General features: G+C 41.6%; 1 protein-coding gene across 1 annotated transcript in view; it reads left to right on the forward strand.

Moving 5' to 3' along the window:
- LOC103358336 (zeta-sarcoglycan) overlaps positions 1 to 23495 on the forward strand; it is a 169547-nt gene that overhangs the window by 107831 nt on the left and 38221 nt on the right. Inside the window, exons 4-5 of the mRNA XM_008283262.1 lie at positions 4356 to 4478; positions 7284 to 7356. Coding sequence (XP_008281484.1) covers positions 4356 to 4478; positions 7284 to 7356 — 196 coding nt within the window. The remainder of the gene's footprint in view (positions 1 to 4355; positions 4479 to 7283; positions 7357 to 23495) is intronic.

The raw sequence follows: 23495 nt of genomic DNA on the forward strand, positions 1-23495 counted from the left end.
CCACACCGCTGTTCATTTGCATTAACTGCTCAGCGGGGGATTCCTACCGATCACTCCGCCCTGACGGTCTGCCGCTTCTCCACGCGACCGTTTGAAATGAAAAACCTTTGGCCACTTTGTCTCGTGTTGTCACGGCAGCGTTTAGAGCTGTTGTGTTCAGTTCTCTCTCCCTCCCAGATTTACTTCAGTTTACCATTAACGCAATGGACACCACTTATCACAGCCCCGACAGAGAAGACAGTTATAATGTCATCGTATGTCATAGCTAAAGACTAGATAATTATAAGATAGTCTTCTCTACCTTTTGTAACGCATCTTAGCCAAAGTTCAATAAGGAATAGTATCTCCGTGCTTACTCAGTTTATTTACAGTCTCTTATATTTTGTTTTGTTTTTTTTCCCGCTGCCAGCTCAGCCAGCTGACAGAGGGTATTTACTCTTTCACTTAAACCAATCAGATTTGGCTGCAACCTCTGCAAACCTGCTGTCAAACACCGCTCCGTTCCCTGCTGCTGTCAGTTGTCATTTCAGTAAGCGTCGCTTCGGTTCAAGTCAGCGGGTCCTTCTGTGGTCATCAGAAGTCCTGCATCACATCTCATCCATCACTTATTCAGCTCTTCACCACCACCACCACCATGGTCTGGACTCAACCAAGGATTCTCATGCACAGCTCCCCTGAACTCCCCTCACGTTCCCTCAACTTCCCTTTATGTGCACACAATGTCAAATACAATAAAATACCAAATCTTTAGGGTTCATTTTACCGATTTAGAAGAAAGTCTGACATTTGGCATTAGCAGTTTCCTCCTGTCTGTATCTTAAATTATAAATCTGCAGATTGTCTCGACTCGTGTAACTTCCCTTTAACAGGATGTTTAAAACATTGTCGGGCTCATGAGCACTTTTCCGTCGGACTAAGTTTTCGCAAAGTTCTCGCTGTCGTTGCCCATCTCCTGCAGCTTTAGAATCTTTGATACTCCCCTGCTGAGAAGAGAAGGAGAGACTTTTTTTTTTTTTTTTTTTTTTGGTGAATGAAACACAAATCTTTTGGAAATATGCTGACCTGCGCCCGTGTTGGAAATCTGCACTTCAAGCTGTATTATAGGACAAGAGCTGAGCAGCCAAAGAGAACTAGCTGGATGCCTGAGACAGCAACCAGCACAGCACATCTCCAATTTAAACCAGCTTCATTTTCTCTTCATCTCTGCTTCTCAAACTTAAACCCTCTTTTTTTTTTTTTCGTTCTTTGATTCCTCTCTCGCCATACCTCTCCCAACTCTGTCACCCGCTCTCCTCCCCTCCCCGCACCCTCGTATCTGCTAAGTCTTTGCATATATCGTAACACACACACACACACATCGTGCTGTAGGGTGAGCTTTTGCCAACACAAATCTCAATTGCTTTTTCACACAGTCAGTGGAGGAGTGAGAGGCTTAAGGAGATAGAGTTGGACAGGATAAAGACAGTGTGAGAGAGAGAGAGAGAGAGAGATGCGAAAAAAGAGCTTAATCCCAGATTGATAGCTGCTAATAAAGTTTGATTATGACTGACAAGGCACTCTGGGTTTCTAATTGACACTTGTAATAGCCTGGGAGCCCAGGCGGTGAAGGGAGGAGATGGGAAGACAGGGAGGGAGAGAGATTTCTTCATAGGTTCGGGAGGGATGGAGCGGCAGCACATCACGGTCCGAATCAGAAACCGAAGGGAGCGAGGATAAACGAAATGCACACTTTGGTTAATTTGCCAGCTTTGTTAGATGTATAAACTTTTGCAGGTGTTACTGCTAACCTTTTCTTTAAAAAGCTACCAGCGACACATCGACTGAGCCTTTCCACTTATATGGAACAGCAGCAGTTACGAACAATGTGGTGCACTGTTGACTTTAGATTACTGATAACTCAATAACAAATGTATTTAAATTTTTTTTGACATTCATTTCCACAGAAAACTGCACATTTTTCTTCCCTGCAGTCACGTATTCATCATGTGTCATTGAGAACAACGTGAAACATTAAGTTGAATGCAGGGCCGGACCAATTTGGTGCCCGGGGCAAGATTGTAGGTGGCGCCCCCTAGCTTCACAGTGAATTTCACTCTTTATTATAATGCAGTAACACAGAAACTGTACGCATGTATTCAAGCTTTTATTTACATATAAACAACACACTAAATAAAACTGAAGAAACAAGTGACATAAATTAAAAATACCATATAAATAAGGCTTTGTACGAATATTTAAAAAATGTTCTATAGCTTGTTTATTTATTTTCTACTACTTACAAAACAAGGGGCTGTGGACCACTCAGGAATCTGATGTAGAGATGCTCTTATTTAATTTATTTATTTACTTACTTACTTACTTACTTATTTATTTACTTACTTACTTACTTACTTATTTACTCACTTACTTACTTACTTATTCACTTACTTACTTACTTACTTATTTACTTATTTACTTACTTACTTACTTGCTTACTTACTTACTTACTTATTTACTTGCTTACTTACTTATTTATTTACTTATTTACTTACTTACTTACTTATTTACTTACTTACTTACTTACTTACTTACTTACTTATTTACTTACTTACTTACTTACTTACTTACTTACTTATTTACTTACTTACTTACTTACTTTCTTACTTACTTACTTTCTTACTTATTTAAGAATTTTTGATAAAAAAAGAAAGATGTTAAGTTTTGCTGCAAAAAGTTTCAGTTGTTGAATAAAATTGTGAATGACCTGTTTGTCACTCATTGGTAGTTATTTAGTTTAATTATGAAGCTATAATGTCCCATTTTAAGATGTAGAGCTCAAAAAGTTCAATGGTTGGTTTGTTGCCAACCAGATCAGTGCAGGTTCACTGTCACCATATTTCACAGGGTTAGAAGAAATGGCAATGTCAGTTTTCTCCAACATCGTGCAGCCCTTATATATTTCTATATCTATATATATATATATAGTCCATATAAAGTACATTCAGCAGGTTAAAATACCACCTGAACAGGCCTAATATTGACTTTTTTAATATCCCTGACTGAGTTAAGGTGGTGGTAACATATTAGTGTAAGTCAACTATAGCTATTTACTGATTATAAATTGTCCAAAATAAGCTAGCATGTCAACTACGATCCATGAACTAATTAATTCCATCACACTGACGTTATCGTACCTCTGTCTTTTTCCCGTTTTTCTTCCTCTTCTTTCCTTCTTTACCTTGCCTGAGCACCAGACTCTTTTCATAAATCCGTGTATAAACCAATCTGCAATCAAATACTGCCTGTGCGTTCTGGCCACTTCCTCCGTTTGTGGCGCCCCCTTGTGGATGTGGGCGCCCTTAGCATTTGCCTATACTGCCTATGCCGAGGGCCGGCTCTGGTTGGATGATTAGTGTGTTTGCAGTGTAGAAGCATCATCTTACTTTCTTCCATCCCCTAATAAGTTACAGTAATGCTGCTCATATCATGTCATAATAATTCATTCATTTTTGTCCCGTTGAGCTGTGAGAGGTGCTTCTTCACAGACAGACAGACAGACAGACAGACGGACTGATATTTTTGCAGAAACCTGCCAACGAAAAACTTACTTCCTTAACGTTTTTTTTTCCTCAGGAGAATTTTTATGCAAAGTAGAAACTGTGTCAAGTGGCCCAAAACATTGTCTTTAACATATTCTAAATTTGCTTTGTCACACCCTACATTTCTCTTCAAAGAACATGTTGGTTCCTCGAGGCAGAATCATAAAAGGAAATGTAATTTAAGGTGCAAGTTATAACTCTGGAGTTGAATGCGGACAGTTTGAACTTAAAACAAAAGGCAGTTATATCTGAGTATTTACGTGTGTTCATAACGTTTCACCTCTGACATCTGTACTTGGGCGATGTGGGTATATGCACATCACATACAAATATGCTAGTGTGCTTCCATAACTAACATCTATCTTTCATTCATTTAAAGTCACTTTTTCTCATGTCAGTGATTAATATGCTTTCTCAAAAGTCTTTATTATCCAGACTAAGTGGGACATTGTACCACATGTTTTATATATACGTTTCTACTGACTACATATCATGACAGTGCGGATTGTGTGAGTTGCCAGTCTACGCTCTGGCAAACACCTCCCGCTATCTGGACTGAAGTTGCACCGGTGTCACAGCAAGACAAAATAGAGATGCTCTGGTTCAGAGTTCAGATTGCTCTGTGGTCATTCAAGCTAAGCCTTCATGCACTAATGGTTCGATAAGGGGCTTTGGATAAAAAAACATTGGCCAGATGGTAACTTTTTATGTGCTGTGAGTGTTCTTTTGCTGTAAATTTTTAACCCGGACAACCCTCTTTCTCTCCCACTGTCTCAGGTTCAGAAACGGTGGAGGCTCAGTGTCAGAGGTTTGAGGTGAGGAGCGCCGATGGAGAGAGAGTTCTGTTCTCTGCAGACGAAGAGGAGATCAGCATCGGTACCGAGAAACTCAAAGTCACAGGTGGGGATTCACACAAAGAGTTTACACAAAATGACTATCAGAGCTTTAGATTTTTTTGTGTTTTTTGAATGGGAGCAGGGTGTTGGGAGGGATTGATCCTTGCTTTTATTAATTCAGACAGTTTTTACATCACCACTACAAAAGCTCTCTTAACCTGAATCCACATGTCTGATGTGTAATCATAATAACGACATTAGCGCGACTTGTTGCTTTGCTATTTAAAGGGCAGACATGCAACATCACCTAAACAGTGTCTTATAGTAAACCTGTAAATTAATATAAATCCTTCTACTTGCTATATGAATAAAGTACAGATCAATGCAAGTCACAGGTTTGACAGACTTCCACATTCTCATTTTCCACATTTTTGAGGACTTGATGTGATTCTTTTTGCATTTATGAAGAGAAAGATACAGCTGAGGACAAGTAGCAGGCTCAGACTAATTTTTGTTGAGTAACAAGGTTACGTGAGGACGCACACACACACACACACACACACACATACAATACCTACACACACTGTAAGCTGTTAAACAGAGTGCTCTTGATGAGTGCAGCCAAACAAGACACGGGTCAGCAAGCAGAGTAGTTTTTTCCTGAATTGAAAAAAGAAGCCAGTACAGTGAGACAAAAGAGACGTAAAATAAGGGGGGAGAGAAAGATAGATGAAAGGTCTAAGCAAAGCCAGATGACTGTAATTGCAGGGAACAAAATGAAACAAAAGAACTAAAAAAAAAACAACTGAGAGGGAAAAGATGCCCTTGCAGTAGAATATCTTTTTTTTTCTCATTTGTTAAGAGGAAGCGAGAAAATCAAGAGGATGCTAAGAGGGGCGAGCCGATGTGTCCGTACGTCTGGGTCTCTGCTCGAATATGTTCCATTATTTGATTTTGCAGAAATGTACAAAAATATGCATTCATGCAAACCGACAAACTCAACTCTCAAGGTTAAAAACACAAAATACACACACCTAAGCACACACATGCTGGCCTGGGTAATTTGGGAGATTTGTCCATTAGAGGCACTCTGAAGGAATGAGGTCGCGCAGGATGGAGGGCGGGGTGAAGAGGTGGAGGTCTAGAGGTGATTGTTGCTGTCATTTACTGTTTGATGGAGGTGAGAGAAGAGAGTGTGAGCGGCGGACCAGAATGCAAATTCGCACACATCCGTTTGGGCTCGTGCGCTGAGGTCTGCTGGAGCCACGCCATGCCACTGTTTATCATTTACCTTTGTGGATTGATGTATGTTTTTAAAATTTAAGCTGAGAAACATTTCCACACATTGCTGCCCTCTGCAGTAGCAGGGAGGGCATAGGTAATGAATTAGAGTCCAGGGGTGGGCAATCCTGGTCCTCGAGGGCCACAATCCTGCATGTTTCCCTCTTCCAACACACCTGATTCAAATGATCGGGATCATTATCAGGCTTCTGCAGAGCTTGATGATGAGCTGATCGTTTGAATCAACATCTAAAAACATGCAGGATTGTGGCCCTCGAGGACCAGGATTGCCCACCCCTGAATTAGACGCTGCAAGGTAGAAGCACAGCAGCTAGTTCGGTGTGATATGAGCAGGCTTATGCTAGATTTTCATGTGTGAAACTGAAAAAAAAAAAAACACCCAGTGGGAATTGATGCTAGTTCAAATGTACTGGCTCTGCTTTGAAAACACTATGTGGCTTTTGTGTACAAGGACAGGTGCCGCCCAAAAGTCTACGACAAGCTCATAAACATTTCATGTGCACAGCAGAATGCTCGGGAGAATGTACAACAGTTGTAAACACAGAGTGGCAATGAACCTAAAAGCAACACAGTCAGAAGCTGGGACAAACATGGCCTTTGGGTGACAAGGTGATAAACACCATTGCAATCAAACAAAAGCAACATACAACAAGGCCCACCCTGAGTTTCTTGGAGGCTTTAGACTTTCTCTTCTGTTGGAAGCTGCACAACCACACAATTTTTTTTGTGCAGTGTTTATTTGTCATTGACATAAATCCTAGAAATGGGATTTAACAGAGAAATGCAACAGTAGCCTTAAAGTTTATGCGCTTTGGAGGTTTTTTCTGGAGATGTGGGGTTCTTATGCTCCTCACAGGACCTCCCTGCTATCTGTTGGGCCTGCACATATAGGTGCTAATGCAGTAATAAAGTCGGAGCAGTTGCTGAGCTTTCAACATGCCTTCTACAGTCTCAGCAAGAGTCACGACCAAGCATCTGTTCACAGCTGCAGAGGTGGCTGCTGGACATGGGGGGTTAAACACCGCATTAAATCAGAGCCAACCTTTTCTTTCATCAATTTTGTTCATACTGCATGCAACCGTTCTGCATTAGGAAAATATTTTTTCAGGGAGGGGAGGAAGTAGTGCGATGAAGGTGACATTTTTATTACCATAAAAATAAAGGTTGTTGTATGATTAACTGCTTCAGATGACTTTGTTAAGTTTTGGGGGAACCGTTATGCCTCCATCACATCTTTGAAACATGGAGTCTACGCTGACTATACAGTGCAGAACACAACACAAACTCTCCAAAGCTACAGTTAAATACACCACTTACACCCCCCTCCCCGATCCTTCACATTTTCAAACTACTCCTTTCTTTGATACCGAGCTTTTACTGGAAATGTTGTTGTATTTGAACATACTTTCTACGACACGCAGAAGATCTGAGCACCGTGTCGTACAGTTTAAGTGCCTGCCGCGGCACCGGGGAACAGAATGATGCAAGGTTGTGCTGTGTTCAACACTAAAGATTTCTGTGATTTCTGTTTTTTTTTCCTCTGATCCGCTCCTCTTCATCTCTACAGGGAATGAAGGGGTTGTGTTCAGCCATTCTGTAGAGACTTCACATGTAAGGGCAGAACCCTTCCAGGACCTAAAGTAAGTGCGCTCAGTCATTTTCTGTGAATTGTGTGGGTGTGTCAGATAAGACGTCTGACATGTTGGTTGACGAGTTTCCCTTGTTGTTAATTATTTCGTTTTTGTAGATTATTTATGTGTCTGTTGTAAATAGTTGGTAAGACAGTAACACCACGCCGAAGTGAAAAATGTGAAAACTTTAAGCTGCTGAGTTCATGTTCGCCGCTCGTAATCGGCTCACTGCAGACAGACTGGTGATTGGCAGTCTGACAGGCCTGATAGAGGCAACAAAAGGACCTCCGGGCTACAGTGCACGAGGGTCAGGCAATTACCAAGTGGAGCCTTCCACCGAAAACACGCAGCGAACGCATGTAGCGCAGGGTAGATGAACTGTGTTTAAATTGTTGGATAAAGGGGCCAATTTCATATCCTTCATTAGGTATTTTTCTTCCATTTAGAGAATTAGCCCACCTTGCTCTGTGCTGACAGTGATATTCTGTCATGAAAGGGGGTGTCAGTTGGAATGAAATAAAGGCACTGTGCTTTAATGTCAGCTCGTTTCTCCAGCAAAAAAAAAAATATATTTAAAAAAAACAACACAGCTGCAAATCTTTTACACACACAAAAATGTATTAAAATGTTTTGTTATGTTTTCCAGTGCACATGTGTGTGTGTGTGTGTGTGTGTGATCCATGTTATTATAAAACAGTGGATTCAGTGTAGTCACAGATGTCTACGTGAGATAACGATCGTGTCCTCTGGGGATAAAAATAAGTTGCTCCAGGCACAGAAACCTTGGCGAGTAAAAAGGTACATTTTCATTCCGTGGACAACGCTATGATCTGACAATTTTGCCATGGCCACTTACACATCACAGGCTTGCTTATCTCAGTCTGATCTGCTCCCAGTATCAGCAGCTCAGTGTGCTGGGCCTCTTGTCGTTGCATTATGTTGGGTTGCACCAGCTAAACGTGTGTCTTCCTCCTGAAGTGTGTTTTGAGTGTCTTCCGGGTGCATATGAAGCTTTTTCATTACCAACCTCTTAGCTTCATATGGGCTAAGAGGATCAAGTTGAAGCGGATTTTGGCCAGAGAGGAAAACACACAAACAGAAAGGGGAGGGAAGGGAAGGGGGGAAAAGAGACGGAGGCAGAGAGAAATGACGCGAGTTAAAGAAGTGAGAAGGCATAGATGGGAACCAAGATGAATAGAAGGCCTGTGCGAGAGAAAGGAGAAGAGATAGATGAAGAGATGTAACTGACTGGACAGAGAAAGTGGAAAGGAAAGACATGGAGATTAGACACTAAACAGGACAAATAGAGGAGGAAGCAGGGCTGGGGGTTGTGGCGATGAAGAGGGCAGTCAGACGGAAAGGAGGAGAGGGCGGAAGAGGAGGGAAAGAGTTCAGGAAGAAGAGATGGAAGGTAGTGTATAGAAGAACAGATTAAATCACAGCAGTAGATACAGCAGAATATGAATGTTTAGTCACGGTTCCTTGATTTTGAGACGAGTCAAATATATGAAGGTGTTAAAAGCATGAGCCATGATCCAAAACAGTCGCGTAATTTGTGTGTTTTGAAAAAGAAGCAATGAATTTGACAATGTTTGGGCAGGTTGATGGTGCCACATGACATGACATCATAATAAATTTAGAAATTTAACATTTCCAGTTTTGTGACTCGAGTAGCACAATCAATGGATTCCTCTTTTTTTTTTTTTTAAAGTCAATTAATCCTAACAGAGTCTGAGTTGACTATAATATTCTTTTCACTTGATTGTAATTAAGCTCCTAAAGTTGAAATTTAGCTCCAAAAGTTCTTGTTTGTACTAAACTAAGACTGTCTGCTTCCATTTGTGCCATTCTTTCAGTTTGATCAACCGAAATCTTCCACATTTTTATACGTAGCACGCTCAACCTCGAGTCAGAGGGGATCCACTCAAATGTTCAGGCAAAGGGTAGACTCTGATCTTCAGATTGCCAAATCCGAGTTCTTCATTCTCAGCCTTTTTCCAATATTCTGTCTCTGCCCACGTTGCGTAATTCCAAACAATACTCCTTGAAGAAGAAAAGACAGATGGGGGGAGAAAAAAAAGGTGGCAGACAGAAAATATAGGTTCAGAAACAGTGTGATATTTAAATGACTTCACACAGAGGGATGAGATGGCTTGGACAGCGAGAGACAAAAGACTGGTTGAGCATAAAGCGATATTTCTCGTCGAGGAAATAGGACCCTGTACGTGCTGAAGGATCAAAGGAGATGAGAGGAGCAGGAGGAGGAGGCCTTCGAAGGAGTGGGAGAACTAAAAAGAGTAAGATTAGTTGAAGCAAACCGAGATGTGATGGAGAGAGGTGTGCGGTTAGCTGGGGATGACAAGACACAGAGAGAAGGAGGACGAGCGAGAACATTGGGTCAACGAACGGGTCAGCGCAGATAAGTAAGGCAATGAAACCTGTGGTGAAGGCCTAAGGTGAAGACAGAGGAAAATAAACACTGCACTTACCGGTGTTATAAATTCAAGACAGCGAATCTCAACATTTGGTCTCTTTTATTTTTCATCAGGTCGAACAGATTTCACATCATTAGCAGGCTCGCGGAGTGACAGAAAACAAATTAAAGCAAATTATTGCTGTTAAAAAAAAAAAAAAAGAAAAGCGCCTGATGCATCCGCGTCGCTCGAATTGACCTTGACATCGTCGGTGTCACCGCAAACAACATTGTCACAACTTAACAATATATCAACCCTGAATACAAATAATACACGCAGCCACCGAAGCGTGTGCACACGACGCAACCTCATAAACATGCAAAAAAAAATCTATTAGAAAATGAAACTATTCAACGGTAAATGCACACACCCACACAAATATATGTGACATTCATGAAGTGACACCCGGCACGCAGCATTGTTGGTGCAACACATGAAGATACATTAGGTGACATGAATAAAGTGCCCACAGACTCACACTGACCTGCAGACTTAAGCATAACCATCATAATGATGTTTTGTAATTGAGGTTTTATTCAATATGAGTACAGATGCTATGACGGCAAAAAAAAAAAAAGGAAGCTCAGGTTCCTAATTCACTGTTTTCCATCCAAGAGTTGAATCCTTTTGGAACAACCTAACGTTCGACTTCTCATCCTATCTCCGTCTTCATCTCTCTGCTTTCTACATCTCTCTTGTTGACTAACTCCCTTATTCACACTTTTCCATCCCGTGTTCCCATTCCGCCTAGATCTTCCCCACGTGTGCGTTCCTTCTTTCCGACTCCCCCCTCCACTTTTTTTTTCCAGTCTCGTTATGAAAAGTAGAGCGTTATGCAGTGAAGGTAAATGGGACATGTAATGAGCGGATTGAAGTCCATTTAAAGCTAATGATCTATCTTACAGTTTAACAGTGGGATGGGGAAGAGGGAAACGTCGAAGGATATACGTGATGAAGTACAGTTCAACAGTAAATATATACGGTATCTGCAGTTATGAACTCTGCAAAATGTGCATTTTACTGATGCACATGATCGGCGAGGAGCTTGGCTTCGGCGCTCGCTGGGGTCAGAATTGATAGCGCAGCTGAATCCACGGAGAACAAGAGTAGATGGAAGATTGGATGAGACACTCAGCATCAAGTTATATTTGGGAGAACACGGACTTGATGGCACGTTGAACGTGTGAGCAAGCACTTGACAAATTAAAGGATCGAGCGCTACTCTGAAGCTCCCGTTCAACCCCCGACATTCTCATTAAAACAAATAAACCCGACGAGCACAAACTGCAACAAATACAAATGTGGAAGCCTGTGGCGTGTTTGCATTCCCTCCGTGTGACTGTGTGAAAGCAACTGCAGGCAGGCTTGAAGTCGTGCAATATGCCAGTCGGGGTGACCACAGATTTCTATCTGTGCTTTCCAAAAATGTTTCAGGAGTCTCTATCGCAGTTATGACTGAAGCTAAAGAGACTTGAACGCACAAGAGTTAGAACTGGGTTGTGCTAGTAGTACAGAAACAAAACGCTCAGCAGCCTGACTGCCTGACTGCCTGCCTGCCTGCCAGAGAACACTCCAGGAAAGCTATGCTGTGCGTTTTCAAAGCCTCTGGTGTGATCACCACTGTAAGCCATGTTCACACTCTTCTACTTTTTTTTTTTTTTTTTTACAAACTGCTTTTCCACTTTAAAGTGTGCGGGGAGCGGCCGCGAGGCAGACAGAAAGGAGTCGCTTTAGAAAAAGTGCTGTGCCTGGCAATCTTTTTAAGCTGCTCAGTTCAACATCTTATAAAAAGCATTCATGACAGTGACTGACTAAATAACATGGGAAAAAAAAAAGGAAGTGAGGATTGACAATTTGTACACAGCTGACAACGACAACAAACGGACTGAAAACGGAGGAAGTAGCTGTAGAAAAGTTGGTGGTGAATGTTCCTCTGATGGGAAGCACACTGGCTGTGTGTTGCGGGACTTTTTCTAAATGTTTAAGAGTTGTAGCTGGTACAGTTTACTGATAGAGGCGCCGAGTCGCTGTGATAACCAAAAACTGCTTTTCATTATCAGCCCAACATGTAGCTGAGTCAGCACTTTAACTGCAAAAAAAATCACAACAATGCGTACGCAACCTTAGAGAGATGAGAAAAGTTCCCGTAAGAGAACAAGGATGACCGTGTTTACTGGACGAATTAAGAAAGTAGAAGGCTGGTGTCTGTGAAGATAGGTTGTCATTTTTAGTCTAATACAGGTTTGAGTGATGTAACCAATCAAAAACAGGCATCAACAGGTATTATTTCAATTCCATTAAATTTCCTACAGATTTAGCACAACCGAAGCGTTACTGTTAAACAATAGTTATAGAAAGTGGGTGATCTCCATTAAATAGTCCTCCTTGTTGTTGTTGTTGGAGATCAGACCCACCACTGCTGTGTCCTCAGCAAACTTAATGATGGTGTTCGTGTCTGATGTGGACAGGCAGTCATTAGTGTCCAGCAGAGGGCTCCGCACACAGCCCTGGGGGGCACCGATGTTCAGGGTGCGTTAGGGGGACAGGTAATATCCCACTAGAACCACCAGTGGTCTGCTGGTCAAAAAGCTGTAGACCCACCTGCACAGGGAGGAGGTGAGTCCGAGGTCCTGCAGCTTAGTCACCAGTCTGGAGGGGATTATGGTATTGAACGCTGAACCGAAGTCCACGAACAGCATTCGCACATAATTCCCCTTCCCAGTGTCCAGGTGGACCAGGGCTGTGTGTAGCAGGTGATTTATGGCGTCGTCTGTAGATCTGTTTGGCCGGTAAGATGGTGCCGGAGCAGGTACGATGGCTGTCGCACTCACCGGGGCCATCTTGTTTTAAGTTGTGTATAGATAATGGAGGGCTGCAGGGTTGCCTCGCAGCAAGAAGGCCGCCGGTTCGCGTCCCGGTGGGGGCACCGGAATCTTTCTGCGTGGAGTTTGCATGTTCTCCCCGTGCAGCGTGGGTTCTCTCCGGGTTCTCCGGCTTCCTCCCACACAGTCCAAAAACATGTTGAGGTTAATTGGTGATTCTAAATTGTCCGTAGGTGTGAATGTGAGTGTGCTTGGTTGTCTGTCTCTAAGTGTAGCCCTGTGATAGACTGGTGACCTGTCCAGGGTGTCCTCTGCCTTCACCCTAAGTCGGCTGGGATAGACTCCAGCCCCCCCGCGACCCTAGTGAGGATTAAGCGGTGTATAGATAATGGATGGATGGATGACGGGATACGTCACCCTGGTAACCAAAAAAACAAATGAAGGGGAAGCTTTAAACATGTCGTAAAAGGGTTGTGTTTTAGACCAAACCGTGATATTTTTTGTAACCCTAACCAAGTAATTATGGTCCCTAACCAAGCCTCTAACTCTGAGTAATCGTTCTGAGTGTAGCATGGTATTTTCTTTAACCTAATCCTGTAGTTTTGGTGCCGAAACCAAACCAGCAAGTGAGTGAAAGCTGAACACAAACAATGAAATCGAGTTGGTGAAGTAATGGTGAAGGTCTGACTCCTGACTTCTACCCCCTAGTGGGAACTTTGCAGCTCTTTCAAACTCTTCCATACGATGTCAGCAATGAGAAAATGCAATTATTTCAAAATGAACATACACACGCAATTGAGAGTGCTGTTTAGTTGTATAGGATCGTCATTTTGTGGAGACTATCCGTGTCAACAGTTATTGGATTCAACACAGACTCAACTACTGTTCTTCCTGTAGTCCTGTTTTAATGTTTTTTTTAACAGTTGTTTTTCAAAATGCTGCTTTACAGTTATGATGCAGAAAATATAGCTCACACATCATGAATATTCTAACATTGAGACACTTAGAGACACACCAAGTATCCGGTGGTGGTAAAAAGTTAGATTATTGTGTGCATAACATCTTTTAAGGGTTCTTAATGGTTATTCTAAGTCAAGAGTGAAATAGAGTATTTGAACATAATCCTTGGGTTAGTGATGCCAAACCTCTAAATCAATCCTAGCAACTTACCAAGTGCTCGTTCCCTTAAGAGGAAAGCTGCCACTAACAGGCGTGTCTGGTGGGTGATTCAACTATTGAGGCTACTTAGTGGGGTCACCTATCAGAAGATGCGGGGTAGGCGTCTGGATTAAGGCAGTTAGAAGCTAGGCGAGTTTCCTCGACACCAGCTTAATCAGTTCCATAGAATCCTATTAGGTCAAGGGCCTGTAGGCAGTTAGAACTTAGCCCTAGTAATGGAGAGCTGGACCAGTAGCCCTGTACGGGGTAGAACCGCTGCGGAATAACAACATTAATGATGCTCATACAGTATCACTGGATTATTTTACATTTAAATCAGTAGTAGCCGTTTAGAGAATCAACGCAAAAACATGTTGCTTCAGGACTTCAGAAAAAGAACAAAATTCAACCCAGAAACATCACAGTGATGAACCCTGTATAGTACTTTGTTGACATTTGAGACAGGATTGGCCTAAAAAAACCTCCACTGTGCCCACTGTGAATGAGGACCTGTATTTGCTCTGCAGCGCTTCTGTTGGTCTGAGCAAGACCATAATCAAACCAAACCATCACTCAAGATCCAAAACTTTTCTTTTTATAAAACAACTGATGCATTTAAATGAAATCAAAGACAAATCAAACCATAAACAGACCTTCAAACATTTTGCCTGTTATCCATGAGGTGCTTGTAGACCTCTGATTGGTGTCAGTGGCTGTGCATACGGTGAGAACTGCGGCTCCAACTTTTGACTTTTCTTTATGTTTATAGCCGCAGAGAAAACTCCTTATAGGAAAAAAAATGAAAGAAAAAGAAATCTGATTTCTGTTGTTTACTCTTCACAGAGTGTCACATTGAAATGAATCCAAGGTATGTTTAGACAAGGAGAGGGTGTTAAAAAATATATTGAAAAATGTGGGGCGGGGAGGAGGTGACGAGAGTCCTGAAATCACTCAATAAACAGTGACAGCAAGCTGCCAAAGGTGCAGGCAGAGACTGCAGTAAAGAGATATGAACTTCAATCAACCTATAAAAAAAAACTAAGGATGGCAAAACAGGCAGATGAGTGACTGGAACGCTAGTTGACAGACAGGCATCCAGACAGCCTTGATACCTTTTTAATGTAAATCCTATTTTAGTTGTATCTATGTGCTAATCCCTAAGGTTCTCGTTTTTTTTCTTTCCCTTCTTTGGTGCTAAGCTCTGGTGTTTTGACACTTCATTTTCCACTGCTCACTTGTCCATCAAGCACTATGGGCAGTTTTTCTTTAGATATACTGCGGATGAAGTTAGTTTGCGCCTCGTATTTGTTTTCTGCATTGACAAAAACAACTAAATTACAATGCCTAAAACAAACCCATGAACACGGAACCAATGTCAGAGGTGCAGCGCTTCAAAAAACAACTGCAAGGAAGAGCGCCACTCAAAATCAACCAATGATTAACTCACCCCCAAAAAAAAAAAAAAGTTTGAGGAGCCTTACTCAGCAACATCACCGATGCTGATGCGAGCACACATCAGGTTACTCCAGGTCTCCAACATCATCTGGTTGGCTCCACAGCAGAAAGAAACAAGCTGCTGCAGTCGATATCTCCTTGTTTCCCTCCACTCTTTCATCTTCTTATCCCTCCTCCTGTGCCTTGCTCTCCTCTATCCAAGTCCTGGGGTCATGAGGAAGCTCCCCGAGGGGAGTCAGCCCCTAACACAGACAAGGGCATCGGAAAAGGATTTGTGCTGTGTGCCCCCTTCTCCCAATCCATCGCTCCATTTTGATGCATCTATCTATCCTTCCATCCGAGGAAGTTAAAGAGGACTGCAGAGGAGCCCTATCACACTCAGGGCATGGGAAAGGATTTTATTCAGAATGGATTATTTGGAAAGGATAGGTATCAGTTTAAAATGTGGACTTGGGCTGCAAGTTACTGCAAGTACTGGATTAAATTATATAGAAAAGGTCACACACGGTTTCCTCGTAAAAGCTGGTAAATATGAAAATCGGGTGCAGAGTAGTTCATCAATGGATTGACTTTAGAAGAACAGTTTTTTGTTAATATCTTTTGTTGTAATCCATAAGTACTAATAAGTATTGAGGATTGATAATTCCCCCATTGAGAGGCACTACATCACCCCCTATACCTGCCGGGGAAAAATCTCAGCCGTGTGAGGTGCTTTACTCACTCGTCTGTTCCCAATTGGAAAAAGCAAGTAAAGCACGAACCCACCTTGCACAGCAATGGGAGTTATATTTATAAGATGGGTGTTTAACCCTTCATCCTTTCAACAAAAACTCCCTCAGGGGGGGTTACTTGTAATGAGAATGTGTATTTATTTTGTGTTTTTGCTGCTTCTGTGCTCAAAAAGCCCCACATAGGGAGATCAGTGTTTGTCCACGAAGGATTTGTTCTCGCTCTCTGTCCTTGCATCTATCTCTCCAGCCAAATTAAACCAGATCCCACGGTGAGGTCGACCCCTACAAGTAGCTTTGGGGGGAGGCAATTGGTCTGTCTTCATTTCCTTGTCCTGACCTTCTCATTGTCTAATCCAGTAGTCTTCAATCCCGGCCCTTGTGTATACGGCTTGTCTTCTTTCTCTTTTTTTTTCTAGTGGGCAGGCGATTGCTGTTAATTCATTCACCTGGTGTCCCAGGTGTAAAATAGCACCTGATTAAAGAGCAAGAGTGCTAGCCAAGGCTCTGGATCCTGAACACTGGGAGTGAGATTTACTACATTTAACAAAACTAAGGGCACCCTCTATGTAGATTCCAGCATTTAGATGGAACTGTTTTCTTATTGGGTCTTAATTTCAGTCACTTTTTTCCATTATCTCCATCCTACCCTGCTATATATTGTGACCAAAAGCTCCTATTTGTAGTGGAGCCCTAAATGACAAAAGTACTAATAAGACTTAATGGCCCCGGGTCTTTGGGGTACTTCCAATTTAACCCAATTACTGACTGTAAATTTTTACGAGTCCTTGAAGTATGGGACTGAAGAAATAATTCACCCTGTGGCCTCGATTTTCCACTCTTCCCTCACCCACACATCCAGCGGTTCACACAGAACCAAATAAGTTTCTTAACAACTAAAGTTGATCTAGAGGTCACAATATATCTTTAATTACTTAATTTTCTTGTTTTTATGAAGATGTTTTTTATAGAGCGTCCAGGCTAAAAATGGATGAATGACAAGACGCATAGTAATTATGTGATTCTCGGCACGTTCATTATCTTGAATACTTAAATGGCCTCAAGTCAGAGGTTTGACAAATAAGCCGCATTGTTGTGAACCTTCACATTAGAGAAGTACACTCCATGTTTCTCCTTTAATTGAGGTTACAATCTTCAAATGCCTCGTAGAAACAACAGCTCGAGTTGAATCGGGCCCACTTCCCACGCAAATTTTGAAGGAGTCTTCGAGCAGAGTTGATTTAACCAGGTTTTCCTGTGAGCAGCCAGATGGAGGAGCATGGTGTGGGATGGCAAAGTACACCGCCTAATTAACTTGAAAAAAAAAATAAGAGCGTAAGCCCGCCTCCAGCGTTTTTTTTTTTTTTTTTTTTTTTTCTTTTTTATGAAAAAGTTTGAGTGTGTGTCAAAGTAATTGGAAATCATTAAAATTTAGAATGAGCCACATTCTCTTTGAACTGTGCCCTTGGGAAACGCTTCCCTTCGCATTACAGTTTTCTTTAAAGAATAGCAGCTCACTTTCATTATATGTTTTTTTTTTTCTTTCTTTTTCCTGTTTAGTTTTGTTTTTGTGAGTAAGGTCAATTTGATATAAGGATCCATTTAAAGTTTGACAGAGGCAAAAAAAAGAAAGAAATAAACTCAAACTTTGGGCTTTGTTTTCATACTTACATCCTGTGTCTTTTGTATTTTCTCTGTTCTTTCCACACTTTCATCACAAATAAAGCTTTCTTTAGAAGAATTTAAACTGCATTATTTGTCTCCTGCTACTAGGATGCAGATTGTACATCAAAATCTTCATGCTGCAGCTTTTGATGGGTATTTTTTGTACCCGCTCTGAGGCCTATTGTCGGTTGATTTAGAGTTGTTTTTTTTTAACTAACTTGTTGAGCACTTTTTTTTTGTATAAGCCTGAAGTTGTCACCAATCAGGTGAACCGAAAACCCATTTGAACTCCTCTAAAAAAGCACATGCACTTAGAATTTGCTGTCCCGTGATTGGATTTTAGATACGTCTAACACGTTGCTTTTCCTCGGTACAACAAGGACAATCAGCCCTGCCCTGCTCTGTTTCGTCTCTTATTGATTAGAGGCACAGGGAAATCATTGAGAACAAAGAGAGAGAGGGAAGGCAAGCCGAATAACAAGCGAGCACGGTTATGGGAACGATCCATAATGTATCTGGATTTCTGTGTGTGTTTTTGTGTTTGGTACGTTGTCATTTTGTAAAAAAAAGTAGTAGTTCTTCCCAGATCACAACATTGGAAATAGGTGTCCTACATTTTCGAGGAAATGATGTGATTATGATGTTACCGCTGGGGATGAACTGATCAAATTTCTTGATTGTGGCTAATTAGCACCATCAACTGTAGATGAGTCGCCATCCATTGGTTAGCACTGGAGCTGGTTTAAAGTCCATAGTCGCAGTTTTCATCTTTTTCTCTTCAGAGCACCTTCACATATGAGTTGGGTTGCCTTTCACACTTGGGAAACACACCAGCTACTGCAGACTGAAGCAAACACCAGCTTACTGGAAACACCAACATGGTTGGATGAGCTGCTGTTTGCTTCTTCGTACTAAGAAGACAGGTGTCATAATCATCTACAGCTGCTCAAATCACTAAGATACTGTGATGGGAGCCTGTGTGGGTTTTCTTCATTTAGCTTCCTGACCACAAACAGAGTAGAACTTTGTGTCTGGAGGGAACGAAGAAGTCTCAGCATGTGTGTGTCTGTCCATCACTTTTCTCAACAACCGCTCATCCAATGTACTCTACACTTGGTAGGTGTATTGCTGGAGGTAAAACAAAGCGCAGTATCGATTGTGAATTCTGAGCGGTCCTCATTTTTGGGCTAAGAGTTGTTCTCTGTTGAGCTTTCACAACTGTATGTTTTTAATGACTTCTTCAGCAGTCCTTCATCATCGAAGACTGGTGCCCGGTTTGAGCTGACACTGAGTTGAAGCCTTTCCCAGCTAGCAGTGGGCAAGAGGCAGGATGTGCCCTTTACAGATCACCAGACCATCACAGGGCCAACGCATAGAAACGGACAACCATGCACGCAAACAGTCAACCCATTTAGAATCACCAGAAGCACAACATATGTTTTCCTACATTATACAGCAGTCACATACATACTTGAGGTACAAGTTCATATAACACTGGGTTACAAAAAGGTATATTTTTGAAGGTGTCTAGGATTTTTTAACTGATTTTGCAACGCTGCATCCAAAAATGACATCTGCTTTTCTGTATCAGCTCAGGTTTTTATGCCAAAAAATTGATTTTACCACTAAATCGATTACATTTTTTGACATTAGCGATTGATTTATTTTAGTATTTCTCTTATGAAATCAGATTTTAGAGGGAAAAAAATTCATTTTCTAATCCTTTCCATAAGCTAAATGATCCAAAAGTTGATGCGTGTAAACGTTTGTAAAGGTAAATTGCATGTTCCATCAAATCAAAATGTTGACCTCATTGAGCAAAACCAATGTAACATTTGGATTCAGCACAACTGTCAAAAATCAGCTCAAAAACTTTGACACTAAAATTGGTGTAAACCAGTGTAACCAGTCCAGCTAAGTTAAAATGTAATTGGCAGCTTGTGTCTGCATGGGGTGCATTTTTTATCTATTTTTTTAACCGTCATTAATGCGGCAGACATTTTGCAGGGAGGTTGGTTCGAGACAAAGCACACAGAAAGCACTAAGCACTAAAACTCTGCCTTACAACGAAGAATAACTTCTGCAAATGGATCAAAACACGACACCACAAAGGTGCGACATAGTTCAGTTTTGCTTTGCGAGTAAAAAGAAGGAAAGCATAAAGGCACACAATGCTGAAGTCAAAAGAGAAGTTGTAGACGTTTTTAGCTGTTAGGGGAAACCCACAACTTCCGACATTAAGATGAGCGAGAGAGAGAGTTTGTTTTGCTAAAATACATTTTGAGAGAAACATAATTGCTGCCTGGATTGCGTTCAGTGGAAATGTTCCCCCAATAGTGATCAGAGTGGAAAATGGACTTATAAAGAGCAGTACCTGGATGCTTTATGAGTATATCTGAAGTTTTAAGTTTAGATTGCTGTTAAAGTACATACTAGCAAGTAAACAAATACTGTTTTGTGCTTTTAAGACATACTGGATTTCTTTTTTTAATATTTAATCAAGGCCACAATCATGTACTAAGTCATCAAACACTCATTCAGTACATACTTATGTTATTGTGCAGGATAGATGTAAGATGCTTTTGTGATAGCGACTGAAACGTCTATGTTTTCCACAACAACATTGCAATTAGACGCGCTGTAGTGCTTAATGCTTGATCCGCTGAATAGATTGCAGATTTCTTTCCTTTTCTCCCTTTGGACCTTTGCAACATCGCCTCAGCAAACTGTTGTTGTTGTTTAGCCATTGTTTGTATTTGCTGATTGTTCTTTATCTTTGTTTATCAAGTGCTGTTGGCCATTGGTTACTGTTATAGACAACTTGAGGGGGAATTTGTGAAAGCAAAAAAAACAAAAAAAACAACAAGCAGTAAATATTCAGCAGTCTCGCCATATTGCCACACATCTGTTCCTTTTGTGAATTTAAGTGCCAGTGTGTGTTTGTGTGTGTGTGTGTCTGCGTGCATGTGCAGCTCGGCTCTGGTGTGTTTCCGTACGTGTGGGTTGCAAAGATAGACGGCTGCTAATATCAGATTTTGTGAAAGAGCCAAATGTTCCACTGTGGATAAAGACTATTACAAATGGCTAGAGGCTGTTTTGGCTAGACACTGAAATCACAGCAGATAAATAACATTAGAAAATATTGAACTGACGCACACATAAACACGCAGAGACGCTCATGGATTCAGACGCCTCGCACGCCACCGCGCGCACGCTCCTAATCCAAACACAATGAGCACCTATTGTGTGGGGAAAATCTGACTTCACGGTGGGAATTCAACGTGGGAGAGAAAAGCGTAAACACCAGAAAATGCAGTAAAAACACGCGTACAAAAGTTGTGCCCCCAGAATTTTCTTTTTTTTTCCCACTGAAAATCGTGACATACCAAAAACGAAGGCCACATCTGAATTCCATTATGTTGTTGTACTATAGAGGCTAGTTGAATTCTTTGGTTTCTTATTTTACAGTTAATAGCTGACTAACGTGGGGAAATTGATGATCAGTCAGGAGTGTAATGCACAAATTAAAGAGGGAATCAACTCGAGGTAGAAACACAATCAGATACATAACTGAGAGCGAGCTACACAAAAACAACGGCAGTGACTTTATATTTACTGCTACCAATAAATAATAACACATAAACGGCACAACCAAAAGCGTAACTGAATGCAGGAATAAAATTTGCCGGTGAAGATGTGGAAGCAGCTGGTAAAAGTAGTGATACGTTTAAAAAATCACATTGGAAATGAGAAACCGGTATCCAAGGAGAGCGAAAGCTGCATTTTTATAAGTGGCAATCTTTGCAGGGAAACTTTTAAAGAGGAATTCAGATCAGTATCTAACCAGTCGCAGATGTGTTCATCTCCGGGGGTTGTGTTGAGGTCCGAGCCTCCCTCTCTGCCCATGAGAAGCTCAGACACCAAAAATAACTTTAAAATTGACTCTGAGTTCATTTCTATGCCATTTCTATCTGGTTATTGAACAACTACAAGGAATAAAGATCTGGAGTTCTAATGCCCAGGTGATTACAATGGGATTAAACATCAGGAAGTAATTTTAACATCCATCCATCCATTGTCTATACACCGCTTAATCCTCACTAGGGTAACGGGGGGCTGGAGTCTATCCCAGCTGATTCAGGGTGAAGGCAGGGGACACCCTGGACAGGTCACCAGTCTATCACAGGGCTACACTTAGAGACAGACAACCAAGAACACTCACATTCACACCTACAGACAATTTAGAATCACCAATGAACCTCAACATGTGTTTGGACTGTGTGGGAGGAAGCCAGAGAGAACCCACGCTACACGGGGAGAACATGCACACTCCACGCAGAAAGATCCCGGGATGCGAACCGGTGACCTTCTTGCTGCGAGGCAACGATGCCAACCACTGCCCCACCTTGCAGCCCTACTTTTACCATGCATTCTGTAATCTTGTTAGAAAAGGTTCTAGAATAAGTAACAATACCAGCATATAGATTCAACAAATGAGAAAGACAAGAGTTTTGAAGCATGTGCGTCTGACAAAAGTCTCCCTGTTTTGAAGAGTAGATGAGGTGGAGAAAGAAATGCCTGCATGTTTAACCTTCTTGTGTTCACAATTGTCCAATGTTGGTCTTACAAGATGACAGAATGTCTAGAAATCTTGATCCCAAAAGTACAGGTATAAACCACGCTCTTCATCCCAATGTATAAAGTGTCGGGAGGACAGGAGGGTCTGGAGGTGAGTTGCAGGTCACAGTAATGGAGGTAACTCCTCTGCTCTGAGCCCTTATCGGCTCCATAGGGAGTAGAAGCAATTTTCAGTTTCCACCAAGAGAGCTTTTAATTGTCTTCCAGCCATAAAAACCTGTCCAGTTTGTTATTAGGTGCGAGCGACAGATGATCCATGTGAATAGAGGTTTTTTTTTTTAGTTGTCTGCTCAGACTGACCCAAATGCTTTCATACTCAGATTTACAGCTGTGGGACAGAGTTATTGGATTTTGTGACTGATTGGTGTTCTTCAGCTCAAAGATACTCCACACTAATTATCTGATGTGAGGAGAAGACTAATCTCAGTGCAGTTAACTTTTTGCATTCCAAAGCAATCTGTTCATACGTGTGCTGGACAATTTATTGTTCTAATAGATTAGTTGTCCTTTTCCTTGATAAGATAAATGGAGAGCTTTATTTTGAAGGAGTACATTGATAGCAATCACTCAAAACATTTACCAGGAACAAGCCTACTCATGTTTGAGAACATGGGGTTCTGCTTTCATGTACAGTGAACCCTCGTTTATCACAGGGGTTACGTTCCCGCACTATAGAACGAAACCAATGATCGAAACCTGTTTTCAGGCCCAAGCATTTGTTGAAGAAATTAAAATAGAAACGTTTCCTTACAAATAACTATGATAGTTTTTAGAAATACTGTAAAATAATCATTTTAATAATCAACCTACGAGGTTGGACACATTGTGCGTATTTCACAGTTCCTCTGACTGTGCCTCTTCATGCTGACTCCGCTCTGCTGTAGCGTCTTTTTCTACTTCTTCTACCTTCCTTTAGCATGTCCAGAAGTTTAAAGCGATAGTTAGCATCTTCCTCTGCCTTTTTGGCACGTCCGCAGCTGCCTTTGTCGGTGCAGAACGTTTCATTGTGGGTTTTGTCGTGGAGAAAATTTGCAAACATGTAAATTTGCCAATCCCAACGCATTCTGCACTGGACAGAGATGAGGGGCGGAGAAGATTGATTGACATTGGCCTACAGCCAATCAGGACGCAGAACACAATGCGCGTTCATACACTGTAAAAAGAAAAGCATAAAAAAGCGAAGCCATGAAAGGTGAAGCGCGTTATAG

Source organism: Stegastes partitus, unplaced genomic scaffold, assembly GCF_000690725.1.
Source record: "Stegastes partitus isolate 25-593 unplaced genomic scaffold, Stegastes_partitus-1.0.2 Scaffold304, whole genome shotgun sequence".
In the NCBI taxonomy this organism is placed as follows: Eukaryota; Metazoa; Chordata; class Actinopteri; family Pomacentridae; genus Stegastes; species Stegastes partitus.